General features: G+C 37.9%; 1 protein-coding gene across 4 annotated transcripts; it reads left to right on the top strand.

Moving 5' to 3' along the window:
* The first annotated feature begins 4,131 nt into the window (after window positions 1-4,131).
* On the top strand, window positions 4,132-16,475 carry LOC121526181 (interleukin-18 receptor 1-like). Of its 4 annotated transcripts, none has more exons than XM_041812826.1 (10): window positions 4,132-4,222; window positions 6,593-6,848; window positions 9,887-10,073; window positions 10,171-10,315; window positions 10,406-10,471; window positions 10,558-10,681; window positions 14,327-14,478; window positions 14,742-14,885; window positions 14,976-15,122; window positions 15,194-16,475. In XM_041812826.1, the coding sequence occupies exons 1-10, from the start codon at window positions 4,168-4,170 to the stop codon at window positions 15,544-15,546; spliced, it is 1,629 nt and encodes a 542-aa protein (XP_041668760.1). In that variant the 5' UTR covers window positions 4,132-4,167; the 3' UTR covers window positions 15,547-16,475. The 4 variants fall into 4 exon arrangements, with proteins under 4 accessions (XP_041668760.1, XP_041668678.1, XP_041668595.1 ...); XM_041812906.1 differs by adding an exon at window positions 5,611-5,761 and having other exon boundaries at window positions 4,135-4,222; window positions 14,742-15,122; XM_041812744.1 differs by having other exon boundaries at window positions 10,600-10,681; window positions 14,742-15,122.
* Window positions 16,476-17,916: the final 1,441 nt, after the last annotated feature.

Raw genomic sequence — 17,916 nt, 5'->3', positions numbered from 1 at the left:
TTGATAATCAACAATATTGAATAAATGCTGTGATTTATTATCATTCATTCTGGTGGATGTTATATTTTTACTTGGTTAAAAGTACATCTGAGTCTAAACATTAGTGAACACTGGCTTTGTCTGCATCAGGGTGCTGGGTACATATCAGCCAGTGATTGGTCAATTCCCACAGAGAAGCAATAAGAGGTGCCAAGATGAGTTTCAGGGTGGGTTTTAGTTTAGGTTTTGCTGCCATCTAGTGGAAGAAAGTAAGCACAACTTCAAAGAATAATATCCTTTTTAATTATTTTTTTATTATTAAATATTAAAAAACATTTACTAAGGCAGTGGTTGTCAACTGGAAAACATCAGGACTGTCGACCACCGTGGGAGAAATCATGGCCCAGATTTGTAAAAATGTTTTTAATACAAATTTTGGAGCCAAAATAGAAAAAAAAAACATATTGAATGAAGAGACAAACATGTTTAAAAGCACATTGATACAGAAGGACATGCATACATCTTATTTTACTTTCTTCTAGTGACAGCATGGAAATTTGGTCATTTCTTGAGGAACTTCCTCATTAAATTGAGAAAACCAGCAGTGTTATCAATGACAAGGAGATAAATAAGTGGAAAGCACAAGAGACAACCACTGAAATTACATGTAATCATAGGAAAACCTGATAAATGCACATTTGGCACACTGGTACTTAAGGGGATTGTGGACAGGTCAAGGGCAGATATCTTTGTTAGAAAACCTTAAAAGTTAATTTTTAAATAATACCTCCCCTTTTAAAATTGTACCTGAAACAATACAGAATCAGATAGCACACATAACAACAGATGTCCTTCAGTACACGTAATTCAATTAGAATTCAATTCAGCTTCGTTTGACAGCACAAACATTTAGGCTATTACCTGGCACAGATGCTTAGATCATCGATTAATCAGTATCTGGGGATGAATTTCTAATGCCTGGGGAGAGTATAGGGAATGACCTGGGAAAGGAGCCACAGGCCGGATTCAAACCCAGGCTGCCCTTCAAGGATGATAGTTTCTGTACATGGGGTTTGAATATATGCATAGGTTATCATCAGAGTTAATTTAATCAACAAACTTTGACCAAAAATGTTAGACAACAGCCTTTTCCCATGAGAGCGATGAGACTAAGATGAGTTAAAATAAGATCTATGGTGATAAATACTCTGATGAAAAGTAAGTTTAGATTTAGATACAGGGACTAAAACTAGACTAAATTGTTGGTGCTGGATTGTTGGAAATTAAAAATCCATATATTCTACTATACTTACAGCAGGTCTGTATTATAAAACAAAGTAATTAATTCTTAGTTTAAGAAAATATAAAATCCAAAATGACACAATAACAGTTTAATATGCAAAATAGTGGAATCTCAAAATGTGACAAAAAGGATGTAATTAATTGCAGTGAACTCATGTTTCTGGTGACCATGTTGCAACAATAGTTCAGTATTCATGCACTTTATAAATCTGTTTTTTTGGTCTCTACAAACCTCTGAAGAAATATCAGGCTTTTTTATCTACATTGTTTTGTCTTCTTTGCAGCTGAAGGGCCCTTTACAGACAGTGATCTCTCACATTGGTTTCATTGTTGTTCTTCTGATATGAGTTATAGTAATTTTGCTTTATGTAATTTAGCAGTTATTTTTTAGTAATGCTCCAGGTATTTTAGTATTCAGTGTAATTTAAAATAATCATATGATAATAAACCCCTTAACCAGCTGACATAGCTATATTAGAGTGGAAATACAAGTATAGGAACTACGTTGTTGTTTCAAAAAGCTGTGGTATTTAGTTCCTCTAGGGAAACAGTTTGATTCAGTTGCTTCGGAGAAACTCGTTCACGGCTCTTAAAATAACTCTGATGTCATGAAAAAACTTGAGGTTTCACTTTGGGAAATGTACTTGTAGAAGATGTAGGGGCAAAAGATTTTTGACCTACACTAGAGACTTAAAGGTCACATATTTTACCCTTTTAAGACAAATTTATATTGGTCTCAGAGCTCCCCAAAACATGCCTGTAGAGTTTGTTGCTGAAAAAAGCACTCCAGTATTGGATATATGTCTAAAAACCTCTCTGTTTCGGCCCTGCTCAGAGCAAGCTGTTTCTGTGTCTGTGGCTTTAAATGTTACTGAGCTGTCTGACTCCGCCCCAGACCATGCCCCTCTTAGGAAATGGATGTGGCTTAATGGATGTGAGCCTCCTCTCAGCTGGCAGCCTTGGACAGAGTTCGAAACGGGGATGAGAGAGTGGGGAATAGCATGAAGTGAAAGAGCAACAGGCCAGATCTGAGCCTGGGCGGCCTCCGTACATAGAAATACGTGACCTGATGTCATCTGTGCTTCTAATTTCTACTTTTTATCTCATAATTATGACTTACTTTTTCATAAATTTGACTTTCTATCTCAAATTTCAACTTTTTGTCATAATTATGACTAACTTTGGGCTGCGCCACAGGGGTTAGGGCTATAGCCTCACAGCTGATGGGGCCTGACCTGGTTAGCTTCCTGGTATGGCCTTTCTGTGCAGAGTTTCATATTCTCCCCGTGGTTTTCTCCACGTATTCTGGCTTCCTCCCACCATCACTCGTTAGATTAATTAGTGACTCTTAACTGGCTATAGGTGTGAGCGTGAGACGGCCTGGTTGTTTGTCTCTATATGTCAGCCCTGTGATTGACTCTTGACCAGACCAGGGTGTACCCTGCATCACTGACAGCCGAGGTAGGCTCCATTCCCCCAGAGAATGGATGGATGCCTTACAGTCTTATAATTTGACTCTTATTTTTTTGTTACCTGTAATTTCAAAGTTTTATGTCAAATTTCTACTTTTTTCCTCAAAATTATGACTATATTTCTCTTAATTATGACTTACTTTGACCATTTTTTAAAACTTTATTACCTTAAATTTCAACTTTTGATCTAAAACGTCTAAAAATTATGACTTTATTTCTCATAATTTTGATGTTTAAACCTCATCATCATGACTTATTTTTTTCAAAATTTTGACTTCTAATGTTGTCATTTCATCTTTTGTTATCATAATTATTATTTTCTTGATCATCCTTGCATAATTTAAATGTATGCTTTTTCTTCTTTTTTTTTTTAACTTTCTTTACTTTTTTTAGAATTACCTTACTTCCACATTGTTTTCTATTTTTAAGTGGTAGAAATAGGCTTCTGTACATACTTACCTTTTAATTCAGTCATTCCTTTTATTTGCTATTTGCAAGCTTCAAGAAAGCTGAACCTCATAAATTCCTGAGAAATTCACAAGACTTTGGTGAATTAACAGACCAAAGTGGATTATAAAAGGCTATTTTTTTTTGTTGTAGGCTGTGTCCTTTAACCAACAGACAAATAGAAAGATGTTTTTAATAATACTCTTCTACTACTACTACTACTACTTGTGATAATACTACTTCTACTACTACTAATAGTAATGATAATAATAATATTATTGTTATTATCAATTGTAGTAGTATAAGTAGTAGTATTCATAATACTATTATTTTTGTCTTTATTATTTTTAGTATTATTGTAGTCATAAAAACTTCAAAGTTTTCTATTTCATGTATGGTCTGTCTATTACACTTAAGTTATCGTGTTAAATCTTTGCTGCAGTTTTTTTCTGTTTGAACAACTCTTTGCTCTTGTCTCTCTAACCCTGAGCTAACCTGAAGTCTGATCTATTTTACATCCAGATATGTGAGTCTTTGTGGTGAAATATTGTGGTGGATAATTCGCAGGAAACTGCAGAGAAGGCGTTCTTATCTGCTATGACGGGAAATAAGTCCGTTTCAGTAAAAGTCACCTACTCCCTGTGGTTATTTCTGTTTTAAGAAAATATGTTCAAGTCCTTCAGCGTTTCTACAGAAGTGACTGTTCTACCTCGTTAATGTAACACCAAACCACAAAGAAAGGTCTAGAAGGTGAAAGTTTGACCATTTATCCCCGAGGATATCTTTCCAGAGGGGGGATTTTCGGGGGTGCTGACACTGAAGTGACATTATGACGCTCTTCCTTAAGTTTCCTTTTTTCGTCAGCACGCGGGCTCGTTTAGGGAAATGACGAGCTTTAATTCAGCTGAACTTCATATTTGGATTATTTTGTCACAGCACATGTTTGACGACGCTGCAGCCTGTCAGCATGAAGGTGAAACTGATGCTAGTCCTGCTCGGCTTCCTCCTAATAGCACTCACAGGTAAGAGAAAGCTTCCAGTGGTTTTGTGCCGTGAAGATTTAAGCGTAATAGTTTGATATCATATGACTCTGTCATTAAAAAGATGCAAACATTCAAGTTTTAATGCAGAAACAAGACAAGAAAGAGGAAGGCGAAGTAAGCAGATAGAAGCATGTGGAATCAAAACTCCTTTAAAGATGCATGCCTCAGCATTATGCATCACATGATTTAGATCAGGTCACATCTCATACTGTCAAGGCAAATCAGGGACAAATCCTGTTAAATGCTGCTTTAGCAAAGGTACAAGTGTGGTGATAAGTGGTTATACACTTTTCTACTTACTGTAATTGAATTGAATATGCTTAATTACTGCAATGCACAAAACAGATATGATTATTGATAATCCACAGCTGTGACTAGTGATCTCACTTTTTCTTGCACATTCAAACCTCTGCCTTCAAGTAATATGTTTACTTTCTTTTATACTTGCTGCAAGAAGCCCAGTGATTATAGAATTTTAATAGCCTATGTATGCTTATTTTGATACAATTATATGACACTTTATCTGTACTTTTAGATAACTTAATGCTTGTAATATGTTTATACTTTTGACTACATAGTTTTAATGCTTATTTATGGTGTATTTATTCTGCTGCTGCTTTCCTGTTAATAACCAGCTGCTGTAACACCGCAATTCCCCAGTTTGAGACCGGTAAAGTCTGTCCATCCATCCATCCATCCAAAAAATTAAATTCATGTGTTCTCTTTCTTGTGTGCAGTAGCACACAAGAAAGAGAAATTTCACTGAGAGAACCTGAGTAAATCTACCTGAACTCCACAGAGCAAGGGTCCTCAACTACATTTGTACATGAACCAGCTTTTTCCTCAACAGACCCTGGAGGCCAGACTTTCAAGTAAACTAAAATGGTCTAAGTAATATATTTTAGATTAAATATTTTGATTTTCTTTAGCAGTGAGATAAGTCACAATCTCCTGTACTACAACCAGCCACAAGTCAGTGATTGAGATATTTTGTCCACATGTATCTGGAGCTGTCATGTTGTCCATCACCGGGTTTGACACGCTGTGTTATGACTGGCATGTACAGGAAACCTGCCATTTGTTTTGATTCTCAAGCAGGGAAAATCCTGAATCAGAAAGTTCATGCAGAGCAACACAGTTTTAATTAAATATTGACTGATTAGCATGTGGTTATGAGACATTGTATTTGCTTATTATTAGTCAACAGGGGTTTCTATAAAATGGATCAAATATTACATCCTTTATGATGAAATTGTTTCATTTTCAATTGTTTTGAGGTTGTTCAAATAGCTCAAGGGAGTTCAAGAAAAAAAGATGCCCTAAATACCACTACCTTTTTTTCCCCTCTGAATTTAACAATCTTCTAGATTCTGAGAATCCTCTAGGGGCTGGATGGGAAACTGAAGGGGGCCTGACGTGGCCCCCTGGCTACCAGTTGATGATCACTGTGATATGGTGTCTCAGAGGTTTCCTGTTTCTCCAGATTCTCTCAACAGCTGTCTTACAGTGAACATGCAGGTGTAGTCTTCATAAATATTTCATATTATGCAAATTTTGCACTTATTATTCCACATTTAGACTTCACCAGCACATTTTTGCACTTCGTCTAATCGCATGGCCGATGCTGACTCGCACAAAGTTTAACCACTTTCCTTCTTGCTGCATCACAAGACTGAATTGCTCTCAAAAATCAGGATGTGGTTAAGAAGCCCCAGTCCCAGTTGTCAATAATAAACTGTTAGATAAGAGGCACTCAGTCATTGGTGTCATTCTCGACAAATTAATGACAAATTGGTCAAGATTTTTTTTAAGATAATCACTTTGAAATGTAAAAACTCTGCTTGTTTAAGATGAATTAGTTTTTTCTGACAAATTAAAAAATTCTAATAAAAAATGATTCAATTTTCACTTCAATGGACTAAACAAAAATGGATTTCTCACTACTTCCTGACAAGCACCTTATGAGGTTACATATAAGCTTAAAAGATTAGCTTTAAAAAACTAAAGGCTTATTTTAAATGAATAATTGTCTGAAGGTGATAAGGTATTGATTATAAAAGCTTGAACTACATGCTCAGCAAATAAATTAATCTCTAAATCTGTGGTTATGGTGAAATAGATACCAATCTGAAATCTGCCACTCCATCTGCTTGTATTGAATCATGCAGTTGATATTTGATTGACAGCACCACTGACCAATTAGCTGACAGGATGGTCTCCTCTTTTATATTTCTCTGTGGTATGATGGATTGATTGATTCTGGCCTCTGCAGGGTTCTTGCTTTCCATGAACCATTCATGCTGTAGTTTGCTCACTAAAATGAATTCAAACTTTGAACTCTTATTGCAGGTGTGTGTTTCTGTGGACCCAAAGAGGTTTGTGTTAGGTCAGGTGAGATGGTGGCGCTGCAATGTCCTCCTTTTGGAGCACAAAATCACAGTGAAACCAAACTGATCTGGAACAGTCACACAGCACAGGAGATGGCTCTGAGCAGCAACACTTCATCAGCTGAGCTGAGGAGGATGGGAGTGCTTCTTCATGGGAGAAGTCTTGTGATTCTAAGTGCTGCTGTGAACCATCAGGGGAATTACTCATGCTCTTCAAGGTAAAAGCCAATGAGCTCTTCAATGATCGTGTGTATTTGTTTTGTACTTTTGTGTTTGTGTGGTTTCAGTTTTGTTTCTCTTGAAAAACAAAACTATACTCAGTTTCACTTCTGTTTGGCACAAGTGTTAAAACATGGCAGAAGGATCATATTCATGTTCTTTATATTTGGTAATCAGTTGTCCAAAAAGGTTAAAAATTCTGGTAGTTTTGCTCTTTGTTGCTCCCGGTCGCAAAAATGATTTGGTCCACAATCACCTTAAACCTGCATTTTTGTTAATGGCAAGTAAGAGGCAACTCCACTGATATAGAAATACTGTATATGTGAAAATAACTCTAGTTTTCACTTGATTTATCAGCTCATGAAGTAAGTTCATGGTCTCAATTAGTATTTACGCCTATCTTTAATACATCATAATGGGAATTTTATATATAAAGTTTAGTGTTGGGGTAGTTACTCAAAAAGCAATCCATTACATATTGGTTATTTAAAAAAGTAATGCATTACATTTCTTAGTTACTGACAACAAAAAGTAACTAGTTACACTACTACTTCGGTTACTTTTGCATGACTCTTTGTCACCTGAGATCTTCTGTAACTTAATGAAAGATATAATGATAAACCTTACACATTAGTGTCATATAATGTAAAGGTACTATTTTTTGTAAAGATAAAGGCGTAAGGATATTTCAATCAGGAGAGACCAGTGACTGGTTTAAAGATAACACTTTATTTTACATGTGAGATAATGAACAAATCCCCCCCGTGGAGTCCAAACACTGGTGGTGGTGGTGATGGCTGAAGAAGTCATCTTAGTCCATAGCTGATGGACTTGTAGACTTGGCGGTGATGGGGAGGTGGAGGGTGGCTCGGAACCACGCCATGAATGAACTGATGGGGGAGAAAGCCAGATTTAAAAGGGGCAGCAAAGATTTGATAGGCCAACAGTGAGGAAGTGGAGCAGTGCTATTGGATATGTGTGACCAGGTGATGTGCACAGCTGATTATGATGTGACAAGGGCAAAAGGAGGGAGTGCATGAAATAGTGCAGGCATAAGCTACTAAACCCGCGTGGAGAATATGGTCTTCCTGACTGAACTTATGCTAAGCTTCATATGAGTGATATCAACATAAGAAGTGGTGTTAAAAGACAGGAGAAGTTAGTCTGCAGTTAAGTAAGTCTGTCATATGTTATGTTATGTCTTAATAAAGTCAAAAAAGACAGTCGCTGCCTCCTGATAATTCTAAATAGCATTAAAATTAGCACAAATCTATATTCTCATGACATACACAAAATCTTTCCTTTCTGCTCTTTAATACAAAAAAAATCTGACAGCAAAGTTGTGAAAATCCCGCCAAAAAAGCACTTCACAAATATGTCAAGAACAAGGCCACAGTAGGTAACATTTCCTCCACGTATATGCTGCCACAAGCCTATTTATCTCCGCTTTTGGGGTAACCTGTTATTGCAGTTGAAAATGGAGCTTTGGGCTTGGTAGGTATCGGCTTCATGCAGTTATCTTGACTCTTTTTGAAGTCATCAGTCTAAAGCTGGGTGTACACTGTGCGATTTCAAGCCGACCATACGACAGTTGTGGCAGAATCACATCTCATACAGTGCGACTGAATCGTTTAAGACGCACGACCATCACACACGAGTTGTGTGCACACACAGTATGATCCGAAGGTCATACACGACCTGAGTGCTCACACTGTGCAAGTGACGTCAGGACAGACTGTGACAGAAACCCGTGGAGTTTCCTTTTTAAAAAGTCTCACCCACTGAGGGTGAAGTGTTTCCAGTCATATTCTCTCTCTCTCTCTGTCTTTCTGTCTCTTTCCATCTCTCTATCCCACACACACACAAACAGCATCACCATACGTGTCAGCTTCAGGTCCGCAGGTAGGAATATTTCCTGCTCATTTATTTCCTTTATCAAAGTGGGGGTGCATCAGAAAGTCATTCTAGCTATTGTCATGGTAATTTAGGATGTCTGATAGTTTACAAAGGAACACAACCCCCCAAAGTGTTTTTGCTCTCACTGTGAAATAGGGCTGGGCAATAAATCGAAAATTAGATTAAACCACAATATGACCTGCTGCAATTTTCAAATCACAGAAGGCGGAATATTTCTTTGACCTGAAATTTGTGTCAGAATAGCAGTTTTAAACTTTTTTTCAGATATGCTATGCATGACATATCATGAAATCATTAAAGTGCCATTTTTTTTAGAATAGTCTATAAAAAAATTGTACATTCATTTTTATACTTTTTTCTTATTAAATATGAGAATGACAAAGATTTAGATTTTTTTAGAGTTTATCATCCTTTGTTTAGCAATTAAAGAGAGTAAAGGAATAATCACATATCGAATTGCAATCTCAATATTGAAGAAAAAATTGCAATTCAATTATTTTCGAAAATCATTCAGCCATACCGTGAAGTGTCTGGAGTTGTACGACCAAAATATCAAACATTCCAGAAATCCTCAAAATTCAACTCAAAATTCGTGGCTGAATCAGAGGAAAATTGCACAGTGTACACCCGGCTTTAGGGTTCACTTACTTTTCAGACAGCACTATGAATGTTTAATACCTGTGTTCAATAAAGACTTTAAATATTATAATTGTTTGTGTGGTGTTAGGTTAAGCATATTGTGTTTATCTATACTTGTGACTTGGATACAGATCAGTTCACATTTGATGACCAATTATTGCAGAAAACTAGAAAACTAATAAGGGCTCACATACTTTTTCTTGCCTCTTTTTTCTTATGTGAATGCATCTACTACCTAGTGTTCAACAACGTGCCACCAATGCATATTAACAAGATTGAGATGACGTGTAATCTTCTGCTGCACCCCTTATCCAAATCTCTTCAATTTTGGCTCCAAATAAATAAAATAGCTTTGTCAAAAAATTCAAAACTCAGGGCCCGAAAAGGATTGTCCACAAACAAATCTGTTAAGTCTGTTTACCTATCAGAGTCCAATTTTATAATTAAATTATTTTTATCTTTTTCATCAATTGTATTCCAGGGATGGTAGCGGCCAGTTCTGGTTCAGGCTGACCGTTTTCACAACACCGAGCAGAGAGTGCGAAGCGAGGACCACATACCGAACAACATGCTATACACAAGAGTCCTGCAAATTGAACTGTCCTGAAGTTAATATCCCTGATGTAAATACACCAAATATGACCAGCAACGACATATTATGGCACAAGGTATTTCCATGAAGATAACAAATATCTGTTCGTCTGTTTGAAAGATCTCCTTTTATTCTAACATCTAATAATTTCAGCTTCATGTCTGATCTCGTAGAGAGGCAATTCCTCGCCAATTAGCGGTTACTTCACGAGTGTGGAAGAGAAAGACAGCGGTGCCTACATCTGTACCAGATCTTACCTGTACAATCAGCATCAATATAACATGACCTCTACAGTGGTGCTCGATGTCGAGCCCAACAGTAAGAAAAGAGCCCTTATTTTTCTTATGTGTTGTGTCTTTGTTGAAATTTATATGATAAAAAAAATCTTTATCACCCATTGTTGTCCAGAAAAAGCTGAAAAATCTGCAGTGATCGTTTCACCCCATGAGAATGATGTGATTCATGTAGATTTAGGTGAGCTTCAGTCTATGTACTCTTACAAGCACTGTTTACCTTCCTTAACTGCTTCTTTTAAATCATGTGTTAATGTTTTTTTCAAGGCTCCACAGTGGTGATTTCTTGTAAAGCTGTGACATTTTCAGAATTTGATGATCTGTCCTGGATGAGTGGAAACTCGCTGGTGGAAATGAATGAAAGCTTACCAGTTTTCTTAAATATAACCAGGTAAATCACATCACATGCTTTAATTTGCTTTAATACTTCATTATGTTTACCTCAGAAGTTAGAGCAGGGAATGATGCCACACCTCAGTTCATCCATTTCAAAAGCAAAGTTGCTCACAGTGATTGTCAAAGCTTTGGTTTAATGACAATACATTTCATCATATCTGATCTAACACTGCCAGATTCATGCTGCAAAACAAGTCCACACTGTGTTGAAAACTAGTGTACACACTCAGACTTGGCGTTGGATTTGAGCATATCATATGCTCACAGATTGACTGATAAATGCCAGTCTGGTCGTGGTAATGACTGTACAACCAAGTTTCTGGTGTACAAAGTTTGATAAATGAAGGCCAGCCTGTTGTAAATGTTTGGTCTAAACTGGGCTGGGATGGGACAATATACGATACATTATCACCGTGCTTCTTGTGAGACAGTAATTGAGATCGCTGGTGCAAAATATCGGTATCTCAATAAAACATGATATGTGATACTTTAAACAGATTTTCATGCAAATTGGATTCACCTCATCACTTTCTGGTCAATAAATGAAGGAAATATGAATAATAATAATAATAAAAATAATATCTTGAATTTATATAGCACCTTTCAAGAAACCCAAGGATGCTTTACAGGAACACATATACATGGAAAACTATGTGAGAGGTAGGATGAGTGTAAGGGGTGGTTTAGTGAAGACCGTAGGCTGTGGTGAACAGGTGGTGCTTGAGACGTTTTTTGAAAATGTCCAGAGATGGAGCGCTATGAATGTCTGCAGGAAGAGTGTTCCAGAGGGTGGGAGCTGCAGCACTGAAGGCTCTGTCTCCATAGGTTCGGAGTTTGGTTTTGGGCATGGAAAGTAGGCCGGTGTCTGGAGATCGAAGGTTGCGGGATGGTGTGTATGGATGGAGGAGATCAGAAAGGTACTGGGGAGCCAGAGCATGGAGAGATTTGTATGTGAGGAGGAGGACTTTGTAGTTGATACGGGACTTGATAGGGAGCCAGTGGAGGTGGATGAGGGTCGGAGTGATGTGTTGCCAGGGTCTAGTGCGGGTGAGAACTCTAGCTGCAGAGTTTTAGACATACTGAAGCCTGTCCAGGGTTTTGCTGGGAACTCCAGACAGGACTCCATTACAGTAGTCCAGGCGGGAGGTTATGAAAGCATGAATGAGTGTTTCAGCCACAGAATCAGGGAGTGATGGTCGGAGTCTGGAGATGTTCTTGAGATGATAGAAGGCAGATTTGGTGACAGACTTTATGTGGGACTGGAAGGAGAGGGTGGAGTCCAGGATGATGCCCAGGTTTCGGACCTCAGAGGACAGACAGATGGAGGTCCCGTCCACATCGAGCATGAGATCTCCAACCTTCTGCAGCAGCGCTTTGGGGGCCACCACCATGAGCTCTTTTTTATTGCTGTTGAGACAGGCGGTCAAGGAGGATGGTGTGGGATATTGTGTCGAAGGCAGCGGTTAGGTCAAGGAGAATGAGGAGGCTGATGTGTCCAGAATCTGCAGCTGTGAGGAGGTAGATGAAGTTACTTTGGCCAAAAAAGACCGCAGGAAAAAATAAATTAAAAAAGAATTGTGAATGGGTCAAACTGAAGTGAACAAGTTAAAAACTCCAGCACTTCCACAGTGGCATGTTATACTCTTGAGTTAACCCTCTGAGACCACCGGGTTTGATGTTTCACAAGCTTTTTAAGACACTAAGTTCAGGTGAGAAAAAACGGTTAAAATAGCTTGGGCTCAGAGGGTTAAGTAGATATCATGATGTATTACTGTATGGTTTTCTTACAGTACTGTATATCAACTATCCCTGCAATTCCCACCCATATTATTTCTGCATTAACTGCTACACTGTGTCCCACATTATTATGCAAGTAATACTGCTTAAGGAGGTTGTTCCACATTATTAGGCAAGTCACAGGTTTCATGCATGGGGAAAAAGAAAGATCCTTGTGAGGTGAAGAGCATGAAGTAGTGCAGTATCTTGCAAAAGGTATGAAGGCACTCAATATTTCACAAAATGTGAAGAGAGATCATCGTACATGTGTGTGATTCAGAGCGCAGATGGCTTTGTTCAGATAAAGGCATATTATATTATAACCTGACACGCCAGATGGATTTGTTTCACACATCCATCTGGGGAAGCTTCAATAGGAAACGTTTGAGAAAACATGACATGTAGACATGTAAGTACTCGACTTTTGTCGTTTTTGAAAAGAAAACAACTCACTGCTGTTCTTTGTTCTTCTTTTAACGAAGAATTGTTGTCAAGTTCTGATGAAACTTACGCTTTAGCAGCATCCACGCTAAGCTCTTCCGTCATAATATCCATCTGCTTTGCAAGGTTAATTATATATTAAAGAAAGTTTCTATACAGCAAGTTCATCATATTAAGAGAGCAGCTGATGAGTAGCAAACAGGTATTTGAACGTCTCAATGCAGGTTCCTCCAGAGTTTTGCTGATGTGCATAAAGCTGTATTTCAGCCATCCTTAACCAGTGCCCACAAGGAGAAGCACTTGCAGTGGACTTAGAAATATATGAAGACTCATTTCAAACAGTTGTATTCACTGAAAAATGTTATGCTACACTGGATGAATGGAGTTCTTGATGGTTGGTGGATGGCCACCATGTCCCAACAAGGCTGCAACGTCAGCAAGGAGGTGGTGGAGTGATGTTTCAGGATGGAATCATAGGAAGTGGGTTGATAGGCCCCTTTAAGGTGCCTCAAGGTGTCAAAATAACCTCAGTAAGTATGTGGAGTTCCTAATTGCCCATTTCCTGCCATGGTATAAAAAGAAGAACTGTGCCTTCCAGAGTAAAATCACCCACCATCCCATGCTGCAAAAATCCCATGCTGAGGCCTTAGGCATAAATGGAGAAAAATCATGGTGTGGCCATCATCATCCCCTGAACTCGACACTATTGAGAACCTGTGGAGCATCCTTAAAAGGAAGCTCTATGAGGGTGGACGGCAGTTTACTTTAGAACAGCAGCTCTGGGAGACAATTCTGGCATACTCAAAGGAAATACAGGCAGAAGCTACACATGGACTTACAAGTTCAATGGGTGTTAGAGGTGATATCAAAGAAGGGCTCCTATGTTTAATATTATCTGTGAAGATGTTTTTGATTGAAATGGCTTTGTTTAGAGAAAAAAATACCTCTGAATGCAAAAAATTACAACAGATTTCTGTTTGTAATCCTTTGGAAACTGTTGAGTGTGTTTAAACTCTGTTTTGCATAATAATTTGGAACACTGCATTCTAAGTTATTTTGCAAAAAATTGCCATTGTCATCATTGGTAACTTTGTCAAACAAAGTCCAGATTACAATATAATTGTTGAGAAATGAAAAATCCTATTGACTGCCAATTATATAGACTATTTAGGAAAAAATGAACAAAAACAGTTTATGCATATAATTTGGAACAAAATGTATTGATGTGTAGAGCAGCCATCTATGATGTTTTCAACAGAGTTGGTGACATATTTCTGTCTTTTCAAGTCTGAAATCTGGTTAAAATCTCAAATCAGAGCACCAAACCTCCCTTAACAAACTGAACGCTGCATTACAGCCAGATCTGGAGGAGCAAAGATTCCACAAAAACACTCAATTCATTCATACATGTATCCTGTCTCAGTTACAGAAATGATAATGGGGAAAAAATCAACACGACAGCCTTATTGGTTTTTAAAAAAGTGACCAAAGAGGATCTATTGAAAACTTACACCTGCAAACTGGAATCTGAAGACCAACCCTCAAGCTCTGTCACCGTTACCCTGGCTCAAAAAGGTGAAAAGTTGTATCTATCTGATGTTTCAAATTGTTTTCCTAATCTTTACATAATCATAACTAACTATTTTGTTAAATATCTCATACTCGGTTCAATCTTTTTAAAACAGTGAATCATGTAGTCTTAAAATGTCAAATTCTTTGTTAACCAGGGCTAACTTCACCATCATGTATGATACAGATCTCTTTTAAATATTCATAAATACATCATCAGATCTGTTTGACTGTCTAATGAGTTCATTTCCTCTGTTATTTCCTTACAGTTCGCCCCTCCTATGTTTCCTTGGCTGTTTGCAGCGTCTGCATTGTGGTGGTGATGATTTTGATCACAATTGTCTACATCAAGCTCAAAATTCCCATCACTCTTTTCCTGAGGGACACTCTTGGCTGCCACAGAAGCACTTTAGGTTCTGTTTTATTTTATAGCTTAAGCAGTATGCACATTATTGTGATCTCAGATGAAAGCAGTGACAAAGCTGTTCTTTACTGTCTTTTAGATGGAAAAAGCTACGACGCCTTTTTAATGTGTTATGAAAGCACAGACGCAGGATTGAATGAAGATGACAGGGACAAGCTGAAAACTGTTTTGGAGAAGTTTGGCTACAGTCTGTGTCTGTATGATCGTGATGTCTTACCGGGAAAAGGTACGTGTTTAAAGATGTCTACCAATTGTCTTTATAAACTAATGTTTAAAATTAACCCTGTTTGCTTTCAGCTGTATCAGAGGCAGTATTGGACTGTATCGAGCAGAGTCGGACAGCACTTTTGGTCCCCACCTCTTCAGATCCCGGTCTTGGGTCCAGTCTACTGAGCGTCATCTATTCAGCGCTTGTAGAGAGAAAGACTCACTTAGTTTTCATCACCACTGAGTCGACAGAGAAGTCCAGGTCTGGTTCAGTACCAGAGGCCTTACAGCTTCTCAGTGAGGCTGGAGACTGTGTCACTTGGAAAGGAGAACACTCCATGATGCCCTCCTCCTCCTTCTGGAAGCGGCTACGCTATCACCTTCCTGCTCCACAACATGCCACAAAATTCAGACTTTTAAATGGGAGTGGGATAGAACTTTAGAGTAAAATATAACCACGACTAATGTAGCTTTGTTAAATTTACAACTTGAGCCTGGTTTATACAGTACTGTGAATAACCTTTAGGCACGTTTTGGCCAATATTGAGGTTGTATTAAGGCATAGATGTGGCAAGTAAGCTGCCTGAGCACGCCATCAGACGTAAAGGAGGATTGACACAGCCCTGGTCGTACTCTGGATGTCCTTGCATATTGCCAGGAGCATGGAAAAGAACCTGTTGAATAAAATAAAGTCTACACCTTTATGGTGGCATACAAAGTGGATGTGGTTACATTTTTAGGAGGTGTATATCGACTTTGTGTGTAAAGCTATGTGTAGGGTCCAGGGCTGCAAGATTTAGCATCTTATCTTGATGTTACTTGCATAAGTGACCTTTTCCTGGTATGAATGCACTATGAGAGCGAAAACAGACAAGCATTTAATGTCAGAGGCAAAGACCTAAAATAATCAGGAAAAAATGCTGTCCGAAAGAAAATGTAACTGTCTGTTGAAGACAGCAAAGGTTGTTGTCTAGGTGTCCCATGAGCTCTATATCTCTATCCTATGTGCACACAATAAGACTGATATTTCCACAGGTATGCATGTGTAAAAACATAATGGTCTTTAATTTTGTCACATATCACAAATTTGCAACACATATAACATGCTCAAATATGTGCTTTTTGAATTATCGAGCAATAAACAAACTGCAGTAAAGGTGTATGGTTGTGTAATTACACTTGTTAATGTAAACACACCAGTCAATATTCCTGAAATAACTTTTCAGTATTCATTCTCTTTAGAGCTGTAAGTTTGAGCTGTTACTCTCTATTCTGTAGTTTCATCATTTCTTTTTTGTAATTTATTTAATCTGAAACTGTACAAACTGCACAATAACAGATTACTGTGATTCCTATGGGCAACGTTTTAAAATTGCACCTAAAAATTAAAATGTATTTATTTTTTCTGTATTGATGAGTCATGTTTTTATACAAACAAAGGCTCTAAAAGTAAAGAGGGGGCACACATCGTTTTAGCCTCTTTTTGCAGTTTGTTAACCAGACATGCCAGATGGATTTGTTTGTGAAAAAAAAAAAAAAACTCAGAGGGTGATTGGATACACGTTCTGTCTGTCACATCTTTACAGGCAAATCAGAGCAACATGGAGTAACAACAGCTGGAGTAAACTCCATAGAGAACTGCATAAAGCAAACCATGGTGACTGTAGACATGTCAGTACATGACTTTTGTCATTTTTGAAAAGAAAACAACTAAGTTCTGTTCTTTGTTCTTCTTTTAACGAAGAAATGTCAAGTTCTGATGAAACTTGCGCTTTAGCAGCATCCATGCTAATGTCTTCCACCATATGCACCGGTCTCTTGTCCCTGCTTGCTGACATCATGATCTCACCACGCCTAAAAGTACTGCCCCTCGATGCTGATTGGTCCTGTCACTTTCTAACTGGGCCCAAACTGTTAAGGGAAGGGAGCTTTGCAAGATGGATACGCAAGTAAGAAACACAGAAACGGGCGAATCCATATGCTTTGCAAGGTTAGCAGTTTGCAGTTTCCAACTATCGGTCTTGTGGAAAACCAGATATAATTTTATTTAGCAGACACTGTTGTCCAATGTGACATACATGTTGCTGCTGTCAAGCCATAACCTCCAATGTCCAAAATCCCCACCTTTCAGAGACTGAAAAAAAAGGTTTTGAATAATTTAATATTGACTGGTCAAATTCAGCATCTTTTTGACACGTTAAAGTGTTTTAAAATGTAAAGCACTACTGACAGATGTTAATGGTGGCCAAAAGCACTGATTTATGAAAAAAATAAAACAAAATCTTGAAAAATGGAGATTGGAGGTTATGGCCCAATGCCAGTGATCAATACTAGAATCTATACAGTGTAACTGCATGCACCCTGCTAAATAGATGCACAGAATCGAGGCACAAGGTTTGAATGTCATGAATGAAACAGGTACTTTGTAGACGTCATGAGCATTGTAAAATAAATGCAAATGTACGGGTGCTTTCTCACCTGGATCTTTTGGGGATAGTACTGGGAATTCCTTCTCTTTTTAGTGATCCGGGTCATTTGGCATTTAATTTGAGTACCAGTTTGGCTTCATCAGATTTAGCAGTTTCATGACATATTATTGATATTTATGCTGGTATTTTACTCCAATTATGCATTTTTTTAATTAATGAAAATATTGTGCAATTATTTTTCAAAATTTACCGTTTCCCAAAAATGCATTGTGGGTCAGATGAAATCAGCTCACTGGCTGGGCTGTATGACACACCTGATATAAAACATTGTTAGGCTTATGTCCCTAATTTTTTATGTGCCTGTGGGAGAGCAGTGTGGAGACA

This window comes from Cheilinus undulatus, linkage group 1 (genome assembly GCF_018320785.1).
Source record: "Cheilinus undulatus linkage group 1, ASM1832078v1, whole genome shotgun sequence".
Classification (NCBI taxonomy): Eukaryota; Metazoa; Chordata; class Actinopteri; order Labriformes; family Labridae; genus Cheilinus; species Cheilinus undulatus.
This window is presented reverse-complemented; position numbering and strand designations above follow the sequence as displayed.

What these genes read in the sequence shown, in the direction of transcription:
- LOC121526181 (XM_041812661.1), top strand. Translation starts at nt 4,168, where the DNA reads ATGAAGGTGAAACTGATGCTAGTCCTGCTCGGCTTCCTCCTAATAGCA. An exon ending in AATTACTCATGCTCTTCAAG is followed by an intron (nt 6,849 to 9,886) that starts GTAAAAGCCAAT and finishes ATTGTATTCCAG; the next exon opens with GGATGGTAGCGGCCAGTTCT. An exon ending in TGATGTCTTACCGGGAAAAG is followed by an intron (nt 15,123 to 15,193) that starts GTACGTGTTTAA and finishes GTTTGCTTTCAG; the next exon opens with CTGTATCAGAGGCAGTATTG.